Consider the following 24,267-nt stretch of genomic DNA (forward strand, 5'->3'; position numbering starts at 1 on the left):
ATCTGCAAATTCAAAGGGGAAAACAGTCTGCTCTGGCCAAGCTGAATAATGAACTTGTCCTAACTTACGCTCAGTTATTTCCCGGCACTGGTAGAGCGACTGTGCCGCCCCGAAGGCCGAGCCTCTGTCCCTGCCGGACGCTCGGCCGTGGCGCTTGCGGGAAGAGCAGCAAAAGCTATGAAATAGTCACAACCAACACAATTTTGATTAAAGAAAGAACTCTGGTTTTTAATAGTTTTGATCATTAAAAAAGTTTAAACCTGCATAGCAATCATTTCAAAAATAATTATTTAATGTTCCATAATTAAACTGTACACAACCTAGTCTGGGGAAGAGCAGCCAGCGAGGTGAGGCCGGGCATCGGGCGCAGTCCGGAGCCAGGAGTGCGTCTCCTTGGCCGATCTGCCGCTCCGCTCACGCGCGTTCACTGGGTGCTTGGCACGGTCTGGCTCGGCCCTGCACGGGGAGGGGCCGCTGGGCCCCAGGCCCTGCCCGCCGCCCTGCCCCGCTCGCGGGTTCCTCAGAGGCGCTCAATGTCTCGGTATTTCTTCCTCAGAATGGAGACCTGGTCTTTGAAGAGGACGGGGTCGAGCCTCATCTGAGAGTGGACCAGCGGCATGTAGCCAAACCAGCTGGCAAACGTGTTCATGCAGCTCTGCCGCTGGGCGAAGTGGTCGGGGTCGGCCCAGCGGGAGGCCCGGGAAGTCTGGGGAAGGAGAGAAACAGCCTGTGAGCGAGGTGCCAGGGGACATGGGGACACCGCAGAGAACCGAGTCCTGGCATGGCCACGAGGCACAGCTGGGCTCGGCCCACACCAAACCGCCCCGGCCCCGGGCCCGGGGACATTCAGGCTCTGGTCCTGGTTTCTGCCCTCACCAGAGGAGGTTTTCCCAAAATGCAGCACTTTCCTCAATGCGCAACACTCACGCTAGCAAAGGTCCATGTGGAATGACCAATTCTCTGCTCAGTGTAAGACTTACCAACGGAACCTCCACTTCTATGGTCACTAAATATAAAACTTCTCTTTGCACTTGGGATCACATGTTAGGACTAATAATGTGTTTGTGGTTTTAAAAGTAGGCTTCTAAAAGTTTCTTCTTTACTGGTTGATGGTAGATACCATCTCTTCAGTTCTCTGTGTTGCCCCTAAGGTTGGTTAAATATTTTTAGACCATGAAAATGACTGACATCAATTTAAAAGGAAGCCTTAAATGACTTGGGGGCTGACATTTAAATAGGTGAACTAAGCCTAATGTCTTTAAAACCATGTTTTTATGAAGCAAGGAAAAATGGGCTGTCCAATTATTGGAGCAGAACACAAACTCATTTATGTCATTAGGACACTGTTTAATGATGTACATGTGTGTGTTTATGGTCCTTGTGCTTGAATCCTCATGCATTGTTGGAAAATACTTTCATAGGAAGGTATATTTTACTGTGAAAATTACTCAGTTACTTTAAAACAAGTGTCAACATACTTGAAAGCAACCATTGAAGGTAAATACAAACGTCAAGTTACCTATGAGCAGCAGGAAAACAAACAAAATATGATTTGTTAAGTGTTTTCATGAAGTCCATCCAAGCCTCACAACAACTTGGTCAAGTTATCTCCCTGGGTAATCATACCCCCACTGTGTACATGAGGAAGTAGGTTCAGGGAAGTTAAAATTACAAGGCTAGAAAGGGACCAAACTCCGGTTCCATTCTTTATCATTTATACTACAAGAACGCAGCTTGGTAAATCAAATTGAACTGACCAGTTGAGTTCATGACAGAGCAGGTATGTCACTTTGTTCCTAAGTGGGTATGAGCTTGTAGGATCAGTCCACTCATTCTCAAAGGGCACGACCCCCACATCCGGCCAAGTGCTCAAAACGCAAATAGAAATACTGTCAAGAGCTTAAGCTCATTCTTATTCTCTCTTAAAAACAAAATTTTCTAAAAAGTCCATTGAATCACTCCTTTTGTCTCTAGGTTTTATTTTGGGTCAACCCACACATTAGAGAAGATAGCTTCCCAGTGTAAAAAAGTATAATCTTCAAGCATGATATTGACTTACTTCACCAGTCATACAACATACAATAGAAAAAATGTGTATGATGGGAAGAATAAGCAAATACAGTACATTTTTAACTAGACACATCTAGTTAGACCTAAGGTTAAATTTAGATTTGTCTCCCAAAAATGTGTAAAGTTATTAAAAATATTGGTTTGGTAAAATTAGGCAAATCTATGAGAAGGGTAACTCCTAAGAAATCATGTGTCATTAGAGTTCCACCCTAATCTGCACATAATCTGAGGGAAATTCATAGAACTCTCTAAGCAAACAATATGCAAGGAATGTTGTATACAAATGAGATAATATACATTAAAATACCTGGGCATACAGTGGACACTCAATACATCTTGCTTAAATGTGAATAGCCTTTCAGCCTTAAAGATGAAGAATCCTTGCAAATCCTCTTGCCTGTTCTTTGAGTAGTTAGAGGGAAATAGAATTTTCCACTAGACTCTCTTGCTCACTTAGGACAGCAGCTGTGTCATGACCAGTACCTAGAACAGTGCCTGATATAAACTATACATGTTCAGTAACTATTGAATGACTACACTGCATAAACTTAAAATCCTATCAATTTGTTTGCTCTTACTAAATTTAGTGAATGAAAAACCATCAATTGTGAGGTCTGGCTGTTTTTCTTTGCAAAAGCTAGATTTGTGTATATGATTTTCAGTACTTGTTAGAACAAGGTAAATGGAAAACCGTATACAATTGAACTGATATAATAATGTTAAAATATGGCCTATAAGGCTGACTCAGATCCCATTGAATGATACTCTATGATTTAACTTGGGTAGTCTAAATGGTCTTACTTAAGGTTTCTGATTTCTTACTAACAGTACTATGCTCTGTCCAGGATGAACACGGGTTGATGAGCCTCAGCATATGCAGATCATCCTGACACCGGACCCTGGAGTGTGGAAGAACAGGTCGGGAAAGAACAGAGCCTGGAGTTCAACTCCCAGCTCTGTCTCAGCACTGGATGACTTGTCTCAATATGCTTAAATTCTCCAGGTCCTAGTTCCCTTACTTATAAAAAGAGAAAGTTGAATTATATTTCCCTCCGTCTTTAGTACTAAACTTTTATGACTAATGCAATATTTTACTTCTATAAAATCTTTCGTATATGTTTTCTCAACCCTGTGAGGTCGATTTCCTCATTTCCATTTTAAAGATGTACCAACTGAGTTTCAGAAGGCAACTGACTTGCTTATAAATGCTGGTTCTAGAACTGGAAATGAAGTATTGTGACTCCTGGTCTACCACCATGATGCTCACCCAACTCAACAGCAACCACCAGAAGGCTATGTTGAGATTATTACCATCTATTCAATAAATAAAGCACTGATGATAAACTTACATAAATTCTTTGTAGTCTTTCTCATGACACCTTGTAGGTCATGAAAGCTTTTATTTTCTTGACATAACGATCCCCTTGACTTATGCCAGCCCAATTATCCATCTGCCAAACATACATTCCCTCAGAGCCTGTCAAGTGTTAGATAGATAGATAGATAGATAGATAGATAGATAGATAGATAGATAGATGAGAGAGAGAGATAGAGATAGAGATAGAGATAGAGATAGAGATAGAGATAGAGATAGAGAAAGAGAATCCCCATTATGCTTCCTAGAGGAACACTGAGTCTTCATTACCTCCAGGTGAACCACCAGCAAGCAAAGCAAGGGAGGAGAATTCTCTTACCTGTCCCATCATTGTCTCCTTATACTGCTTCTTCTGGGTCACTTTGATTGGAGGCAATTTTGTCACAGCAGACACCAGGAAATTCATGAGAATGTCCTCACAGTTGGCCAGCTGGTCCACCATGTTCTTCAGGCTGGCTGGCAGATAATGGGTGTACAGGTAGTGATAATATCTGTAAAAACCGAAGACATGTCCCAAGGGGCCATCATTATATATGGCAGTCTTCTTTGACAGAAAATACATATCCATTCTTTGGTTCCCTACACTTTTCATGGATGATGATAATAATGACTGTGCCTTATATGGTACTTATTATACAGGGTGGGGACAAAGTACGTTTATAGTTATTTGCATGGAAAATAATACAAGAATAAACTCTGCTTCAGGCACCCACAACTGTAAACCTACTTTTGCTCACTCTGTGTGCCAGATAACATTCTAAAGTGCTTTACAACAAATGCCACATCTAATCCTTATGAGGAATCTATGCTATCAGTACTATGATTATCCCTATTTTACAGATAAAGAACAAGGTACAGAGACACATGCAGATACAGCTTGCCCAGTCTAACTTTAACATCAGGCTGGTTGGTAAACAGAATATTTAGATGGCAAGATAAGTTAATTACATGTAATCTCTATATTATTACAACCTGACTTACAATTTTAATTATTAGTTTAATCATAACTGTATTTAACACTATCCCATAACTCTAAACCCAACAATATACTGTTCCATTGTTGTGGCCCATTAGCCATATATTTCAACGGGGAGAGCAAAACCCTAATTAATCTGGTGGGCAATCACTGTGGAGAACCCATGTTAATCTGAATTATTCTCACCCTACTTTTTTTGGAGGGACATACAGTATATATTTATATAAGAAAAGCATTTGAGTGAATCAGATGCATTAAGCAGCGGTGCAGGAAGAAAGGGGACAGTGGACTCGCAAGAAGGAGAATGTTGAGGTGAAGGTTCAGCCAGCCTGAGTGTTTACACCTCGTGCATTTCCAGCTCTGCTGCTCAAATGGCAAGATGCTCTGCTCTTGACTCAAATAGACTAGGTTAAGTCCAGTCAGTGTGGCTCGTGGTTGAGCGTCGACCCATGCACCAAGAGGGCACCGGTTCGATTCCAAGTCAGGACACATGCCCAGGCTGTGGGCCTGATCCCCAGTGGGGGGGCATGCAGGAGGTGGCCAATCGATGTTCTCTCTCATCGATGTTTCTATCTCTCTCTCCCTCTCCCTTCCTATCTCTCTAAAAAAGCAATAAAGGAAAAAGAAACATTAAAATAGACTAGGTTAAGACTGGTATGTTCACCTTACTAAGGCAGAAGAGTGGGGATTTTATTTATGACTGAGTCAGGAACACTAACTAACTTGGCAATCTTACCCAAGTCTTCGGGCTTTAAAGACCAGATATGCAAACAACTCCCCAATTTTTATCTCCATACCCTCTGGATATCTTACCAAGCCCAAGACTGAACTCCTGCATTTCCTCTAGTACTTATTCCATCCACAGCCTTCTCCACCTGCTGCTGGCTACTCCTACTAGTTCTTCAGGTCAAAAAACTTCCATATCCAATCTGTCAGGACATCATACTGGACCCTCTTCAAATTATGCCACAATCTGATCACTACTTACCACCTCCACTGCTCCCTTTCTGGTCTCAGGCTCCATCATCTCTTGTCTAGATAATGACAGTCACCTCCCTATAGGTCTCCCTGCCTCTACCCTGGCCCCCCGAGTCCATCCTCAACACAGCCTTCGGAGCAGATGCTTCAAACATAGAAAGATCGCACTGCTCCAACCCATGTCACTGAAAGGACAGTCAGTCCTCATGGTGGACAGCAAGGGCCTGGGCTCCCACGACCAGTCTCACAGCTTTCCACTCCACTCAGGTCACACTGGTGTTCTCCCTACCCTCCAACATTCTGCCTCGGGCATTTCTTCTGGCTGGTTCCCATGCGTAACACTCTTCCTGCGGACATCCTCTTGGCCGACTTCCTCTCCTCCTCCACGTCTCTGCTTGGACCGCACCTGCTCCATGAGGATCGCCCTGGCCACGCTCTAATCTGCCCTTTTCTTTCAGTGCTTCTGAGCCTTGACCCGCTCTACTTGGCCCTTTTGCTATGTCACGTCTCACCTTAACCTATCATAGAGCCATTACGTACACTGCGTCTCCCCTTGTTAGAATATAAGACTGTCACAGGTGGGGCATTTGTTTCTCTGTTCCTCAGTGGTAAATCCCAAGCACCCAGAACAGGGCCGGGGGAAGGGTAACTCAGTTAAGCATTTACGTTCGTAGCTGTTATTCTAAATGTTCTGTTACTCATACACCTTGAGATGTCTTCATACCTCAGATGAATTGGAGATGTTACTTTCCTGCTATTTCTGAAAATGCAGTAAGCCAAGAGGTTCTGCTGGTTTTAAAGACACATGTTGGGCACATCCACAAAACTCACAGGCGGGCTCAAATTAATTTCCGTCAATGTTGTTAACAAGATTTGGCTCAAGTTCCTAATTATGCAGCAGTAAGCAACGAATACAAGGAGTCTACAGAAATCTCAACACACAAGACATGTCAACTCTCACTTGTGGTAAATAGCAGCTCCAGTCAACACCATGGAGTAGTCGTTCGTCCACTTGGACGTGTACCCCCACCGCTCCTTAGAGTTATCCCAGAAATGGCTGCGCGCAGGGTACCCCACGATCCTCTCGGGGAAGCTCTGCCAAACAGTGAAGGCAAAATCCACCTGCAGGCAGAACACAGGCCAAACAAGCAATCAACAGTGTTAACAATGTCAACAAAACATTACCTTCCCTCGCTAGCTAATTCATAACGCGAACCCCGCGACTGTTACGGAACATTGGTTCCATGTATTCATCAGCAAATTAAACGGACTGCTTGACATTTCGCCCCTTAATTATGCACATTTTAATGTTTTCTGTTACAGAAACTTCAGATTGTGCAGAAATGAAGGAAAACAAATTTGTTGATATGCCCTTTAGAAATCCAGTCTGTTCTGCCTAAAAACACAAGTCAGAAAAGCAGTCGCTTCCCCTGTCCCCAAGGTGCACGTGGCCACTGTGTCTGCTTTATAAACGGGAACAGATCTCCCGTACACGCCCACATCATGAACGTATAGCATACACCCTAACCAGCACCCAGCCAAGCCACGGGGACTAAAAGAAAAGCATCCTCTTAAGAAGAGAGTAAAGATGCCTGACCAACACCCGAGGTTTACGAGGAACACAAAGCAGACGTCGTAAGGAAGCAGGAACACAAGCCCCGCGGGCTGTAAGATGCAGAGGTCTGGGGGGAGCTGGGAAAAGTATCCGCAGTGAAGAATCACTAAGAATAAGCGGGAACAGGGCCAAGGGAAGCCACAGGATTATTTTAAAGGACATGCAGCTACATGACTTTCTGGTGCTTATAATAACCCAAAGCAGGGACTTCTAAATATCTATAAACTAACATTTATAATTAGCAAATGGTCTGTTTTCGAATGTGTAAGCTCACTTCAGATGTCCTATGATTACTTGATGAGTGATAAATAGATACAGAAAGTAAAAATGAAAATAGTAATAGCAAACAATCATACAATACTCTGTGTAATGCTTATCATGGTTATAGGTACTTACACATTTTAACTTGTTTGATCCTAATTCTGTGAAAAGGTAATTTTATATTCTCAAGGGAACAGGGAGGGAAGCTCAGGTATATGGAGATTCAAATTAACTGCCGGAGCCAGTAAGTGGCAGACCGGTGTCCGAAGCCCGGCCACCTGGATTCAGATTCGGTGTGTACTGTTTCCGTAGCCTCTCTTTTAACTCTGTTGCTACAGCGTTGAAAGCAATTTATCTCTTATACGGGCTACACATTCACCCTACAACCTTTGCTCCACCTCTTCTTGATAAGCAATGAAAATAGAAATTTCATTTATCCCACCAACAGTTCCAGTCGTGGCACAGTGACCTCTCAGAAGTTCAAGAGCAGAGCAAATAAGTATGGACAATAGCCAAAAGGTGAAAACAACCCCAGTTCTGTTGACTAATGAATAAGCAAACTCAATATGCTGTAACCATACAACGGAATATTACTTACTCAGCTATAAAAAGAAATGAAATGCTGATCCATGCTAGACATGGACAAACCTTGAAACAGGAGGCTGGGTGATAGAAGCCACATAGTATGTGATTCTATTTACGTGTAAGTCCAGAATTTGCAAAGACAGAGACAGAAAACAGATCAGTGGTTCCTAAGGTTAAGGAGTGACTGATCAATGGGGTACGGGGTTTCCTTTCTGGGTCATGAAAACGTTTTAGAATAAGACAGAGGTAATGACTACAGGGCCTGTAAATGTACCACATGACACTTCAAAATGGTTCATTTTATGTTATGTGAACTTTACCTCAATTAGAAGAAAAGACGAATAAGCCTAAATCAGTATTTCCCAGGCTGTCATCATATATACAATACCTTTACCACATTCCCAGACCACATGTTCAATGACTGACTTTTTTTCTATTAACTACCTAGTCCTTTTTATTCCTCACGAGCCTCATCCTAGGCAAACTTGTGAGTCTGACTGCTGGCCACATTGTTTTCTAACAAACATTAGAGCAACTATATACGTGTTAAAATTAAAGAAATGCTTGTCATGAACCATGTAAACTATTTAATGTGCACACACCACTTTTTGGGAAACACTGGCCTGGGTAATCTGTAGAGTCCTTTCATCTCTGAAGTCATCATTTAAGAAAAAAAGATTTTTTAAATTGATTTTGAGAGAGAGAGAGAAACATTGATGTGAGAGAGAAACATCGATTGGCTGCCTCCTGCACACCCCCTCCTGGGGATCGAGCCCACAACCCAGGCATGTGCCTGACTGGGAATTGAACAGGCCACCTTCTGGTGCACGGGACGACACCCATCCAACTGAGCCACACTGGCCAGGGCACAGAAGTCATCATTTTTATAAGCAGCCACAAATTCAAATGTTTATGAAAATTAAGTCAAGTGTCCTATTTCAAAATGAGAAACCCTTAACCACATAGCTAGTTCCCCCAAACGATAACATCCAGGGTGAGGGGAGTAGGGTGGTGGAGCACCCATGAAGGAGGCTTGGTGGGGCACGGGCACCTCAGAGTTACGAGACAGCAGAGAAGTGGGCAGTATGTGCAGGAACACTGAAAGCAGGTTGTGACAACTGGCCTATCGTCACTGGTATTCAAATGCTAATGACACCAACTGATGGGACAGAATATTATTCAGCCCCTAGTCAAAGACCCAGCCTGGCTGTCAGCACTCTGGGGTTTTCCATTATTCTCTGGAAAGGAAACACATGCACTGGAGAGTACTAGCGAGCCGATGGGGCGTTTTCATCACACGGATGCCTTACCCTCTCAGAGGGCTTCAAGTCCTTTCAAAGGAACGCGAAAGTAAATTCAGATAAAACTGTGATTCTTGTGATAGGCCTGCTTTCACGCAGATCATTAACACATCAAAGAAGGCAAAGGTCAGCTCATGGCCTTTTCTCTTAAAAACCAACATCTGTTTTCTTTGGAGAATTTGCAGCAACCCAGATAAATGTAAATAAGTATAAACCAACTACATCTAATACTCTTTCAAGGAGGCTGTTTAGAAATCTCTCTTTAATACTACAGAGAGACATTCAAACAAGCTAAGAATCCTTAGAGAAGAAATAACAGGAACCAACATCCATTCACCTAAAAAAGGTGAAAAGAGAAATCCTGTCCTCGCCCAGTTCAGGCAACACAACCACTCCACTCCGCAGGCTCCAGAAACCCAGACTGCCAGCCCCTTACATCTGCATGCCATTCTCAACCCACGTTGGCTTCTCATTACTTCACATACAACACAGGTTCCTCCCAGTGAGCACCAAGTGGCTGGACTCGCGGTTCTTTGAACAGAAATTCACCAGCACGTGGCTGCATCACAGCCGCTGAAGTTATTCCACCACGGGACAGGGAGAAACAAGTCCTAGTGAGACTAATTGCCTGGTGCCCAGGGGAAGATGCAAGATGATCGATCAATACTTCGGGACCAGGGATAATGATTTAGGTACACGCTATCGTCTTGACCAGACACTTCACCGTGGCAATGGGGTGCTCTTCCTGTTTGCTCTGAGATCCACCGTCTACTCTTCTTGCCATGCTCTGCACCCCGCCCGGGAGCCCTGTGGACGGCACAGTCAGTGGACTGGCGGCTGACGGGGCTGGGTCAGTGGGAGCCTTCAGCAGAAAGGTGGGGGAGACTCAGAGAGGTTGCATTGTGCCCTGTGGCCTCCCAGCTTCGGCACTAGAGCCCGGCACAGGACTAGGGGTAGGAGCTGTTTCCTGTTCTCGCTCCTCCGCAGGTGTCTCCCTGGCTCTTGTGGGGGCCTTCTAACCCACCCACCTCTCTCAATAACCTACTTCCCTTCCTTTGAACCAGCTGATTAGAATTCTGCGTGCTGCCAAGATTCTGCTGGTTACAGGCTGGAACTGCGTAGTCAAAGCACCTGGCACGCAGACCCGAGCAGAGAAACCCCTCAATCAACACCTGTGGAACGAACGCGCTCCTGGGAGGCCAGCTCCCCCCGCAGGAAGCAAGCTGGGTGCGCGCCCTGTCCTCCCAGCTGTCCTTCCCTCTGGACACGCCGCGCATGTCCCCTCCTCCTGCTCTGCTCACTTCACCCCTCGGGGTCAGTCATGCACTGACCCGGTATCTACGGGGCTTCGGCCACACAGAAAAGCATTTTCCCAAGGTGAGGCCCAGCACGTTTTGTCCTGGGCTTATTTAGGCTGACCTTGCATACAACGTCTGCCCAACTCCATCTGATGGAAATTGGAAGCATCTATGGACTTTCAAGAGAGAGTCGCTGTGACTGGTGGCTGGGGTTAACACGGAGTCCCGACGATGCGGCCTGCGGACCAGGAGAATCAGCCTGGTGCCCGGGAAAGTATATGCTGGGCAGTGCCCATGTTTAAATGGAAAGGACAATGATTACGAATAAAAAGAAGAAAAGAAAGAGAGGAGGGGAAGGTATAAGTGGCTAAGTCTCCACACTCTTTAGCGGCTACCATTAACAACGTATTTCCGATATACTACATTTTTATCACTGTCTTTGGTCCCCTGCATAGTTTTAAAGGAAGGTTTCAGAGATCAATACTCATCCGAGTTGCAAAAATTGCTTTCCTACCATCTCTGTCTGTGCTCTGCTCTCTCTCCTCCTCCTCACACATTCTCTGTGCGATCTTACTTTGGGCACACATACCTGAGTGTCTGAAATAGCGGGGTCTCCATCTCAGCCTGCAAGGGAAACCGTTTGCTCTTGTGTGGGTGAAAGAAAATGAGCACTTTAAACAGAGACGGAAAAGCGGCCTTCGGAACCCAGAACAGTGTTCCCTCAGAGGCCACACCCCCTGGAATTCAGGTAATTGGGGCAGGCCGGGCCTGTCTGCTCTGGACAGTGAGGCTTCAAGCTAATGCTAAACAGGTGCCTCCCGTTGGTTCTTCTCCACACTTGCCAGCAGCTCTGCTGTTTCAAAACAAAAAAATGAGGGCAGGCAGGAGGGGAGAGGTGAGGTACAGCCATGCAAACGAGGAGCCAATTAGCAGAGAAAACAAAGGGGAAGATGCCCTCAGCAGGGTGCCAGGGGATGGCAAGGTGCTCACAGGAACTGGGTTGATTAAAACCAACTCTGCAGGAAGTTATGAAAACTGTATCCTATTGGGCCAAGGCACAGGGAAAAGAAGCACCGGCACCTTGGGGGTTGGGGCGACTGTCTGAAGAGCCCACCGCCCACACCTCAGGCGTGGCACTTACCTCTGTGGTGGAAAGCACGGTGTCCTCATCAAGGCTGAGCACTGCATCGGTGACAATGTTGTCATAGGGCAGAAAACGGCTGCTCATGACCTGAGAGGAAGCAGAAAGCAAGAAAAAGAGAAGGAATTAGGAAAAAGAGAAGTGGATTTTGAGTTTTATTTTTCAGGACAATTCCCTCATCCTCAAGTTTCAGAAAGAACTTTCTAGCGCTATGTCACCCTTCAACGTTGAAGACTTCCATTTCTCATCAGTGCGGACTCATTGGTTCCATGGTTTGGGGCACCTACTGTGGACAGACACCTTGCTACTTAAAGACAGGATGAAGAAGATGCATCCCCTGTCTTGGAGGAATTCAGTTTGCAGAGAGACCAAGAGAAAGATGTCTAGTCCTCGCCTGGTATAAGAAAATGCCAGGAGCTCAGAGGCTGCAGCCACCAGCCCCTTGGAAGAGCAGATGAAGAAGGGGCATGAAGCAGGACCTGGATGGGTAGGAATTCACCAGGTATAAATAGAAATAAGGCATAACAGACAAGCAAAGCGCCCAGTAGATGCAAAGGTGCAGAGGGGAGAATCCACACTGTGAGGCCAGGAAAAAGCAATGGATGGGACACACACTGGAAGGCCAGGTCACTTTTGGAGGTGTGCAGACAAACATCTAAAAATCCTACTACTTTTTTTTTCTTTGTTGATTTTAGAGAGAGGGGAAGAGAGAGGGAAACATCGATGAGAAAGAATCCCACTGGGGATTTGGCCCACAATCTGGGCATGTGTCCTGACCAGGAATCAAACCGGCGACCTCTTGGTGCATGGGTCACTACTCAACCACTGAGCCACACCAGCTGGGCCCTACTATTTGTTTTATTTCAGCACAGATTAGGAATATATATAGGTACATACATAGTAGTTGCTATAGCAGTGAAAGGTAGTAATTTTTAAATGATTTCATTAAAATGAAAAGCTGATTTAAAAATATTAAATAAGCAATAACATATGTGGTCCACAGATTTAAGAAAATCATGAAGGTAGTATATGAATGAAGTTTGGGCAACTCCAGGATAAGGCACGGTCAGCTGCGTGTGTGGGGGGTGAGGGCTTGGGACAAGGGGGTTAGTTAGAAAATTGAGGCTGGGGAGACTATTCTGTGACCCTCATGGCTTAAAACTTTGCGTTGGATGTACCACAGAATAACCATAAGAATGATTACACCAGCCCTGGCCAGGTGGCTCAGTCGGTTGGAGCATCATCCCGTACACCAAAAAAGGTTGCAGGTTCGACTCCAGGTCAGGGCACATACCTAGGTTGCAAGTTCAATCCCAGATCAGGGCACATACAGGAAGCAATAGATCAGTGTTTCTTCTCTCACATCGATGTTTCTCTCTCTCTCTCAAATCAATAAACACATATCCTCGGGTGAGGATTAAAAAGAAAAAGAAAAACCCTGGATGGTTTGGTCAGTGGTTAGAGCTTCACTCAGACCAAGGACCAAAAAGTTACGGGTTTGATTCCTGATCAAGGGCATGTACCTGGGTTGCAGGTTCAATCCCCAGCCCCAGTCAAGGTCGTGCAGGAGGCAACAAATCCATGTCTGTCTGTCTGTCTGTCTCTCTCTCCCCCCTTCCCTCCAACTCTCTCTAAAAAAATCAATGGAAAAATATCCTCGGGTGAGGATTAACAACAAATAAATAAATAAATGAAAAAATGATGTTTTAAACATTTATTTTTTTTAATTTAGTGCCTATGCATTGTATATAAATTGCAGATGAAACCCTTGATCTGTGCATTATAGCTTTGAATGATTTACTTCATTTTTTTTTTTTTTTACTTTATATATTTTACATTTTTCAGTTACAGTTGACATAATATTATATTAGTTTCTGGTATACAACACCGGGATTAGATTTACATACCTTACAAAGTGATCACCCTGATAAATCTGGTACCCACCTGACACCATACATAGTTATTACAATATGATTAACTGTATTCCCTGTGCTGTGCTTTACATCTTCATGACTATTTCTGTAATTACCAATTTATACTTCTTAATCCCTTCACCTTTTCCACCCATCCCCCAACCTCAAATTCTTTATGTCTATCATGTTATTTCATAATTATAACCCATTTTAGAGATGAGACGAGTGAGGCACAGAAATGCTCAGTGTTTTGCCCCCAGTGGGCCCAGCAGCTCTTCACTCCAGATGGTGTGATTCTCTAGCTAGAACGTCACATTCACCACCTTCCTCTGGAAGTTACAGTAGCGATTACCAGAGCCTCTCTGAATTCACACTTAGAAACCCAAGAGAAAAGACACACCTGCTATCAATTCTTAAGGCACAGAAGCCACAGAATGAAGTGCCTGGACACTGGAGACAGAGACCCCTAACCTGGCTGACAAGAGTATATTCTCAACAAATCTGAGGGTCCACCTCCCAACCCAAAGTGCTCAAGCTACGTTTCCACCAAGAACCGGCTCATCCTCGGGCCGGCTCACAGACTGGGTTTACATGCCTGTGAGGCTGCTGGAGGGCCCACTCTGATCCATCTCTGGGAGCTCCTGGGATGTACCTATAGCATAAAGGGCTTCAGGGTCTGCTCCTACACATCTGTCAACTGGGTCAAGTTTTCCTTTCTCAGGCTTTCAAAACAAAATAAATACAAAGCGATCAGGATCCCCATACACACAGTGCTCAGAAACCGCAGCCTGAAGCGGCTCTCCTGGTACTGATACAGGCCCACTGAGGAAGGCAGACACTGTTAGCTGCCAGCTTAGCACGCCCCGCCCTTTCCCTGGCCACACCCACAGGGCCCAGTATTTCAAAGGAGAATTTCACAGCCAAAGCGGCAAACTCACCAATTTTAAACTCAAGGCCAGACATAGAGATTTAAAAAGGAATGGGAAGGGCACATGGCCTCTTCCCCATCACGAGCTCAACCGTTGGTTTTCAAGGAGCTGTTTCATTTTTCTGAACCTGCTTCATCAACAGGAGGTAAAAGTCCCTAACCAACCACTTCCAAATTCTAGTGCAAAAACTAGAGGCTCTTTCAAATACCTTGCCTCAGCTCCCTTCCAATGGGATTGCATTAAAGGAACCCATGTACTTACTTTTTTTTCCCTTTATTGAATTTTTAGAGAGAGAGGAAGTGAGAGAAAGAGAGAGATAGAAACATCGGTGAGAGAGAACATCAACTGGCCGCCTCCTGCATGCCCCCCACTGGGGATCAGGCCGGCAACCTGGGCATGTGTCCTGACTGGGAATCGAACTGGCAACCCCATGGTGCATGGGTCGAGGCTCAACCACTGAGCCACACCAGCTGGACAGGAACCCATGTACTTACAAAGTCAATCGTGGGACCTGGGTGTCCCTCATTAGGTCATATAAGAAATATTCACCGACCATGTACCAGCCCAAACCCTTCTAGAATGAACAAACATGACTAGGGCATGACCGAGACTCAGGAAGTTGACTAATGAGGAGAACAAGAAATGTCCCTAAGTAATTATTCAAAGCATAATGGCGAACCTACCATGGGCATTCACACTTCCAGGTCCATGTACATACATAGCGTCATAACATTTGATCCTTTTAGCTACCCTGTGAGGCAGGTACTAAGATTCTTTCCAATGACTAAGGGAGGGTTGAGGCACAGAGAGTTGGATAACTCACCCTGGGTCACACAAAGGTAAGTCTGACACCAGAGCCCATGATATAGACCATAACATTACAATGCCTCCCAGAAGGGTAGCTGACGTATATTGAACCCTTGGTGTATATAAGTGCATGGTGATGCAGTAGCTCATTTAATTCCCCAAATGGGTGTACGTTTTAACCCAGGGTCCCTGGCACACAGAGCCCGAAGCAAGACCGCAGTGCGAATGCTATCCCAGGCGGCGCAGTCACAGGACAGAGGAAACACAGGACTCACTGAGGCACTGGCCCAGGTGCAGGCTAGGACTCAGCCAGCGGCCAGGAGCCCAATAGAGATCTAGCTGGAAGGATGTGAGGTGTCTCATAAGACACATCTGTGAAGCCCACGAGACAGGGACTATTGTTATCATCATCATCTTATAAATAAAGAAACTGGGACTCCTCGCTAAGAGTAGGAATATAAAATCAAAGAGTCTGTGCATGAAAATGCAATACTAATCATAGCCTGGCCGGTGTGGCTCAGTGGTTGAGCATCGACCCATGCACCAAGAGGTTGCCGGTTCGATTCCCAGTCAGGACAAATGCCCCGGTTGTGGGCCAAATCCCCAGTGGAGGGTATGCAGGAGGCAGCCAATCAGTGTTCTCTCTCGTCAATGTTTCTATCTCTCTCCCTTCCTTTCTGTCTAAAATCAATAAAGAAAATAAATAAACAAATAAAAATAAATAAATAAATAGCAATACGAATCACAGAAGTCCAGATGGCTCCCAGTGAGTCAGTCAGAGCAGATCCTTTCTGAATAGCCGGCCATATTCAGGAGGCTTATCTACAGAAGAGCTAGTCACACACCGAAGCTGCGAAAACAATCCCACGTCCAAAGTTAGCTGCTCCCCTGCCCCCAGGGGCGCTGAGCCGCCTTGGGCACTGGAATGGGGTGCTGGGGCCGTAGGCAGGGAAGTGCTGTGTGTGCCCTCCCTTCTTACAACCACACAGACAGTCACAGGGATGCATACAGGTGAGATTGGTTGTTCTGACTCCCACCTTTCTCATTCAACGCTCCCAGCAGCTCTCCGACAGCCACGCTGCTCGCGTCCAGCCCCCGGCATGCTGGCCGATGTGCCCGTCCCCACTGCGCGCCCACACGCTGCTCGCGTCCAGCCCCCGGCATGCTGGCCGATGTGCCCGTCCCCACTGCGGGTCCACACGCTGCTCGCGTCCAGCCCCCGGCATGCTGGCCGATGTGCCCGTCCCCACTGCGCGCCCACACGCTGCTCGTGTCCAGCCCCCGGCATGCTGGCTGATGTGCCCGTCCCCACTGCGCGCACACACGCTGCTCGCGTCCAGCCCCCGGAATGAGACTGGTGTGCCCGTCCCCACTGCGCGCACACACGCTGCTCGTGTCCAGCCCCCGGCATGCTGGCCGATGTGCCCGTCCCCACTGCGCGCCCACACGCTGCTCGCGTCCAGCCCCCGGCATGCTGGCCGATGTGCCCGTCCCCACTGCGCGCCCACACGCTGCTCGCGTCCAGCCCCCGGCATGCTGGCCGATGTGCCCGTCCCCACTGCGGGTCCACACGCTGCTCGCGTCCAGCCCCCGGCATGCTGGCCGATGTGCCCGTCCCCACTGCGGGTCCACACGCTGCTCGCGTCCAGCCCCCGGCATGCTGGCCGATGTGCCCGTCCCCACTGCGCGTCCACACGCTGCTCGCGTCCAGCCCCCGGCATGCTGGCCGGTGTGCCCGTCCCCACTGCGCGTCCACACGCTGCTCGCGTCCAGCCCCCGGCATGCTGGCCGATGTGCCCGTCCCCACTGTGTGCCCACAGGCTGCTCGGGTCCAGACCCCGGCATGCTGGCCGATGTGCCCGTCCCCACTGCGTGCCCACAGGCTGCTCGCGTCCAGACCCCGGCATGCGACCGGTGTGCCCGTCCCCACTGCGCGCCCACAGGCTGCTCGCGTCCAGCCCCCGGCATGCTGACTGATCTGCCCGTCCCCACTGCGCGTCCACACGCTGCTCGCGTCCAGCCCCCGGAATGCGACTGGTGTGCCCGTCCCCACTGCGCGCCCACACGCTGCTCGCGTCCAGCCCCCGGAATGCGACTGGTGTGCCCGTCCCCACTGCGCGCCCACACGCTGCTCGCGCCCAGCCCCCGGCATGCTGGCCGATGTGCCCGTCCCCACTGCGCGCCCACAAGCTGCTCGCTCCCAGCACACAGTAGGCCCTCACGCCCTGGAGCTGAACAGATAACAAATACACTGATCATCTCGTCCCCACAGCAGCTGCAGTTCTGTCTTGCCGTGAACCATATGACATTGCCACTTTAGTGAGTCAAGGGTAGTTTCAGCGGTTCAACCTCATAAATAGACATTGTGGGATTCTGGCTGAACGATGTTTTACTTAGAGTGAGGTAATCTCCCATGGCATGAGCCTCGGGGACGGAGAAAAAGTCTCTCAGATGACAGTGCTTCGCCAACCTCGGTTTCATTTAGTGGAGACTAATTTCTTCCCAACGGAGAAGAGCTACAAGAAAGCAACAGGCGGAGCCAGAGAAACCAGCAGTCCTCTCTGGCTTCCAACAGCGCAGGGCATTCCAAAGAGAAGGGGCATGTGAACGGGGGTGTAAAACACGGATGGGAAGGTGGGCAAGAGCCATGAGGAACTGAGGGGTGGTCCAGACTTACTGCACGTGGGAAAGACAGAAATGAGAGGTAGGATGGGACAGGTGCAGTGTCCCTAACTGTGAAGGATGAAGCTGGTCAGGGGCCAGGCCTGCGGGGGAAGCAATGAGAGAGAAGCCTGGGAAGGCGGGCAAGGCGGGATCACACATGGCCCCAGAGGTTAAATAAAGCACTAGCAAACCGCTCCCCTTAAGGGCCATGAGGTGACTGAGATGGTGGCCGCAGACAACAGGATGGTGACAGCCAGAGGGAACTGGGGAGAGGGGGAGGTAGGAGAGGGGAAAGGGGGATAAATGGTGTTGGAAGGAGACTTGACTTGGGGTGGTGAACACACAATGCAATATACAGATTGTACTGTAGAACTGTATACCTAAAACTGTATAATTTTGTTAACCAATGTCACCCCAATCAATTCAATTCAAAGAAAAAAAAGATCATTCGGTTCTGGGCAAAATGAATTGGAGAATGGAAGCAGCTAGGCAGCACTCACTGGTCTCTGATGGAGACACCTAAGCAAAATCAAGGTAAAATGTTCTGTTTTTTTTTTTTTAAAGAGAAATGTGAGGAAGAACCACTAGAAAGACACGACTAACTCAGATTAATCAGCAAAGCAAACCCCATGCAGCACCAATCACCAGCAGACAGATCACTATGGCCCGGCCCTGAATTCATTTAATCCTAATAGCTTCCCAACGAGGTGTGTGTTGCCATTTCCACCTTGTAGATGAGGAAGCCGAGAAAAAGGTACGTACAGGGTCACACATCTCCTAAAGTTAGTACTGGGGACCCTGGATTCACTAATTCGACAGCCAGTGACTGTCAAACGTGAGGACATTCAGAGACAGGTGGAGTCTCAGGAAAAGCAGCCCAGGCCAGGAGCAGGGGGACGTCATCTGGGGCCAAGCCGCAAGGCAGCCGGGGAGAAGGGACGGTCCCGCGGTGGCCCCCTGCTGGGCCTCCAGTCCTACCTTGCTTTCTCCCTCGATGACGATGACGGGCACGGCAGTGGCGGGCCAGCGGTGTTTGGCTGGTAGGGGTTTGTCACAATTCCACAGGACTATGATCTAAAAGGAATTGGGTCGTTAGATGGCGGGTGAGGCTGGGCACAGAGGCCTCCAGCCCGCTTCTCCGAGAGAGGAGATCCAAGCGAGGCAGGCGGCAGACATCAAAACTGATTTTCAAGGGAGTCCACTCCCACCCAACCTTCAGAACCTCCTCACTTCAACAACTAGAGAGAGAGGACACAGAGAATAAGCTCAAAAAATCACATCAAGGGGGTTGGAGAAAGCTGGAGGAGGGGGCAGTCGTGTCGGGGTTGCTGGATCTTGATCGAGGCTTTCCTAAATTCTGGTCTCTCATGCGAGGTGAGTGAGATGATAACATGGATCGAGTTCCATGAAAGTGTCAACTGGACCCCTGCTACGGATGTGCTCCGCGCCAGGCCACGTGGGAGGAACCAACGAGTTCAGACAGAACTAGCAGCCGCTCAGTTTTGAGTCCCCAGAAGGGCTGCAGATTTTATGTGACTTGATTATTTCTAACAAACGTGTTTAGTTCAGAAATGTATACTTTAAAAGTATTTCATTCTTTCCTCGTTGGTGAACCTTTTTCTATAAGTAAATTTCCAAACCAGAAACACCACGGTTAGCAATAGTGTGTGGGAGAGATGCTGATTCGCACACTATTGTTACTACAGATCAAACCTTCCGTTCCCAATTTCGTCACCAGCCGTGACTCCGGTGACAGAAAAGGTGACAGACACCTCTTGACACCAACTAGTCTGTTTCTTCTGGTGAAACTTAGTTTTCTGGGTCCTCCCAGGGGCACTTCTGATGTTACTTATCATTCTGACATTCAAAAACAAAATAATGTGCTTATATATTATTTTTAAAATGTCTTGTTTTATATATATATAGTTGTTAATCCTCAGCTGCGGATATTTTTTCCATTGATTTTTAGACAGAGTGGAAGAGAGGAGGAGAGGGAGGGAGGGAACAAGGGGGAGAGAGAGAGAGACAGAGAGAGAGAGAGACAGAGAGAGAGAAAGAGAGAGAGAGAGAGAGAGAGACATCAATGTGAGAGAGACACATCCATTGGTTGCCTCCTGCATGCACCTGCAACCGGATCAAACCTGCAACCCAGGTATGTGCCCTTGACTGGGAATTGGACTTGCAACCCTTTAGTCTGTGGGCTGATGCTCTAACCACTGAGCCACTGGCCAGGGCTTTTATATATATTTTTAAACCTTACCCCTGTGCAAAGCTCTCTTTGCCACCCACCCATTACCTGTTTTCAGATTTCACTTCCAAGAACCTCTATGTTGTTGGAAAGGGCATAACAAGGCATGAGAAATGACAGGGAGCAACAGGATATGACGTTCAACGAGTCCCAGGGAGCAAAGTGTGTGTGTGGCAACCTCTAGTCCACTAAGCAGAAGGAGCAGACAGGTGAACCCCCACTCACCTGGGCACAGTACTGGGATTTGGCTGCGGCCATGAGAAGTTTCAACACTGGCTGGGACTGAGAGACCAGGGGGGTCACCGCGTGGATGACTGCAGTGAATTTGGAGGGGGGCTTTAAACCTGAAACAGAAAGGGGAGAGGAGCCTAATGAAACACTGCCCCGAGCCAGGGCACATGACTCCCCCGTTCCACTGATGCTCCCTTCCAGCATGTTTCTCCGCCTCTCGAGTCCTGACGGGACTAAACGAGCTGGAAAGCTGCGGTTAACTGCTGCCTGAGTCTAGAGACCTTGACAATTTACAGCTCAGTGTCCACTTCCAGGTTCTTCCTCTGATGTCCTTTTCCTCCCTTGGAGATGCATCTTGGATCTTCCTTCTGCTTTGTAGGCACCCAAAGTCTGATTACACACACACACCCCACTCTCAACTCGAGAAGGGTCTACCCTAGTCACTTACATCTTAATGTGGGTTTAAGCAGAGGGGCCCTCTCCCAGGGCACTGCATGTGTCTTATTTGTCATTATGTCGTTAGAGGTTTTTGCCTGATCAACACTATTTCAAATAAGAACCACAAGTAATAGAAGAGTAGCATTCAGAGCCTGACTGAGGTTTGAATGCCACTTCTACCACTTAATTAGAAAAATCACTCAACCCTCTGGCTTCCACAGCGGCGAAATGAGATCGACAGGACAGCATCAAACGTATGGGGCTTTTATGAGAATTCAATGAAATGGGCTAACGCATACAAAGCGCTCAGAACAGGACCTAGCATTTCAATGATGAGCGATCACCTGTGGTAGATGCTATCACCACCACCACCACTATCGCCATCATTTGGGGGTGGAAGCCTCCACACTCCCAGGCATCTCTTGTTTGGGTAGCTGTGACATAGCTGGAGGGAACAAGGATGTGTCCCCAACCTCAGCCCACTGTGTGCTCTGAAGCACCGGGTGGAAAGGGATCGCAAATATGCGAAGCTGCCACCACCGAGAAAGAAGCGAGGTGACTTCTCCCCGCAGTGACTTTCCCAGAAGAACGCACTGAGGAGTGGAGACCCGCTGTAAAAAGTGTTTTGAAACTTCATTAGTTTAGATCCACTAATGTCCCATTTTAGTAGCTTAAGTGAGAACAGAATAGTGTGGGGACATTCGAGTTAAGCTTTGATAGCGATGGGATAAAGGTAAGCATCAGACTATGTATATTAAAGGATTATAGAAATGTTTGTAGAGAAAATGATATCATCCAATTAGTACTTTAATTGCATGTTAGAAAGAAGCTGGCTTTCCCACTGTGAAGATATACATTCGAGGTCTGCCACGTAAGAGGAATAAAGATGATGTGGAGGTTCACTTTCGAACAGCGAGGGCAAGTCACTGCTTTTCGATTCTTCTCTAACAGTTTAAGGAGCATCACTCACACACATCACTGCTCACTCCAAAGGAAGCTACTAATGCACCACAAAGCAGTACGTAGATCTAAACCAGAGACCTGGGGGCAGACATCAGACCGACAAACTTCCAAGGGAAGGGGGCAGGGGAGGGGGCGGGAAGAGATAAAGAACTATATTCATAAATGCACAACCAATGGACACAGACAACAGTGTGGTGAAGGCGGGGAGGAGGAGGTGGGGGGGGGGGAGGGACATCTGTAATACATTCAACAATAAAGATAAATTTTAAAAATATGTAGAAATATTACCAGATACTGACTCAATCTGAAAATTACTAAATTCTAAACATATTCCCAGTGTGGACCATTCACAGATTTTGATACGGTCTCTATAACATGTTTGCTTTGGACTAAGGGGTTCTTTGTCACTCACTGGTTGATACCTCAGGCCATGCATCTGTGTAAGTTTCTTCTTAGCAGCTAAATATGTACAACTCAAAAAAGGGCGAGGTAGTTATTACAGAGTATCAACACTGGGTAAAGATGCTGAGTCATTTTGCCCCATCAACCTGAAAGATGCTTTCCTATCCCGGGGCTTCTCAAGTGTGGGACTGTGCATGATGGGAAATGTCCAAGATGCTACTAACACTAGAGCAGCTGGGAATGCAAATACACATTTATCCATGGCAACAGCAGTGATATTTTGTAGACCTTTGCTCCTCCTCCCATTTCCTTTTACCCCATCAATATTAAACTAAAAGCTACTTGAGAGTGGAGACTATATCTCATTTGACTTTTTATTTCTATCACCTGGCATTGCACAAAGGTAGCACATAAGAAGAGCATAATAAATGTTGAATGAGTGATACATTTCTCCCTTGTCATATACAGAGTATCCAAAAAATTGAATACAGGGTGTCTGTAGATTCTATTACATTTTGAAAATGAAATGTATTTTAATAAACACTGACTTTATAATTATTCAAAGTTGTATACACATATTTTGGGGACACCCTATATTCTTAAATATTTCTTCTTTCCCTTTATTAATTCAGTTTCTCCTTGATATGAGACAGAGAAGTTGGGCTTGTGAACAAATATTAAGGTGAGATCTAGCTCCATTTTATAGAGACTTAAAATTATAGCCAACCCCTTGTCATATTCAAAATGATCCACAATTTGGGAAACCCACTTCTCAAAAAGAAATGACTCTACTAAATATAAAGTATAGCTGCTCAGATACAAAAAGTGTTTTTTTTTTTAAATTTTATTTTTCATTTTGTACTGCTCTGCAGGATTGATCATTCTTGACCTTGACCCTCGATACACCATTTATGACAGGGCTCGATCACAATCTCCAACGCAGGCTTCTAGGAAGACCCCGCTGTAGGACAGAAAAATCAAGGGGCTAAATTCTGGACATCAGGAGGCTACCGGAGGGTCGCCCCTGGAAGAAACCCACTTACCTAAATTAGCATAGTAGTAAGGAAAATCTCCCAGGTAAGATGAATACTGCGGCAGGACGAACAATCCTCCAGGATGTTTGTTCCATATTAAACTGTTACGTGATATGTGCTTGAATATTCTGTCCTGAATAATCTAGAGAACAAACACAGCACACGGTGAGGATGAGACCTGACGGTCTCTGATGAGGACCTTGCTCAAGCCCACTGCAGGGAGGAAGACACTCAACGTGGTGACTCCGCCCCCCCCCCCCCCACACTGATAAAAGTGTCTAAAACACAAAGAGGGACAGAGCAATGGAAAGAGAGAGAGCAGATGCATCAGAGCTGATCACATTTCCTAACTGAACTGCAGTTTAACCACAAATCCGGTCTTGTCTTTCTAGAAGGAGTCCATGCTCACTTCAAAACCCAGTGTGTGCAACAGTTTCCTTGATGGCTGAGCACCTAGCAGTGGGTCAGTGTCCACAGCAGAACATTTGTTCCAGTGCACGGAGATGCTAACATAGACCATGTGAAGACAGAGCTAAAATCACAGGGAAGGTATGACACGTTCTGGAAGCTGGGGAGGTTTCGCTCTGTGACTTTAATTCAGGAGGCAGATTTATTTGCTTGTCATATTTCATTTTCCTTTCAAAATCAACCATGTTGGACCTTGGGGTATTGGTTAGCTAAAGTTTTCCTATATTTCACTTCGAAGAGTAGTGAGTTAATAATTATTTAAAACATCCTACATAATAAGACAAGGGCCATGGCATATGAAGACTAATAATAGCCAAGCTAGTTCATTAGTTTCTCTGGACTTCAGGACCTTGCAGATCATTAAATTCCACACTTAGCGTCAAGCGTTCTCCCATCCTGGATCATTTGTCAAATTTCTCTCCATGACTCTCAAGCTCTTGTAATTATACCGACCACTCATTAAGAAATGATTTAGCAAATAATTAACTTGATACAGAATTTCATGTTTCCAGCAATGTTTTTTTTTTTTTTTTTCTACTTAGAAAACAAAACAAAAAAGAAAGAAAGAAA

General features: G+C 46.6%; 1 protein-coding gene across 2 annotated transcripts in view; it reads right to left on the reverse strand.

The window, feature by feature from the left end:
* Window positions 1-201: 201 nt before the first annotated feature.
* Window positions 202-24,267, reverse strand: part of EXT1 (exostosin glycosyltransferase 1) — a 272,386-nt gene continuing 248,320 nt past the window's right edge. The window contains exons 5-11 of one of the 2 annotated variants that reach the window (XM_036264005.1): window positions 23,239-23,371; window positions 20,387-20,505; window positions 18,892-18,987; window positions 11,601-11,690; window positions 6,361-6,521; window positions 3,765-3,936; window positions 202-706 (exon numbers count right to left, since the gene is read on the reverse strand). In XM_036264005.1, the coding sequence (XP_036119898.1) occupies window positions 521-706; window positions 3,765-3,936; window positions 6,361-6,521; window positions 11,601-11,690; window positions 18,892-18,987; window positions 20,387-20,505; window positions 23,239-23,371 (957 nt within the window). In that variant the 3' untranslated portion in view covers window positions 202-520. Of the gene's footprint in view, window positions 707-3,764; window positions 3,937-6,360; window positions 6,522-11,600; window positions 11,691-18,891; window positions 18,988-20,386; window positions 20,506-23,238; window positions 23,372-24,267 lie in introns of those variants that run through there. The other variant, XM_036264006.1, reaches the window with a different exon arrangement.

The sequence above is a fragment of the Molossus molossus genome, unplaced genomic scaffold, assembly GCF_014108415.1.
Source record: "Molossus molossus isolate mMolMol1 unplaced genomic scaffold, mMolMol1.p scaffold_m16_p_16, whole genome shotgun sequence".
Classification (NCBI taxonomy): Eukaryota; Metazoa; Chordata; class Mammalia; order Chiroptera; family Molossidae; genus Molossus; species Molossus molossus.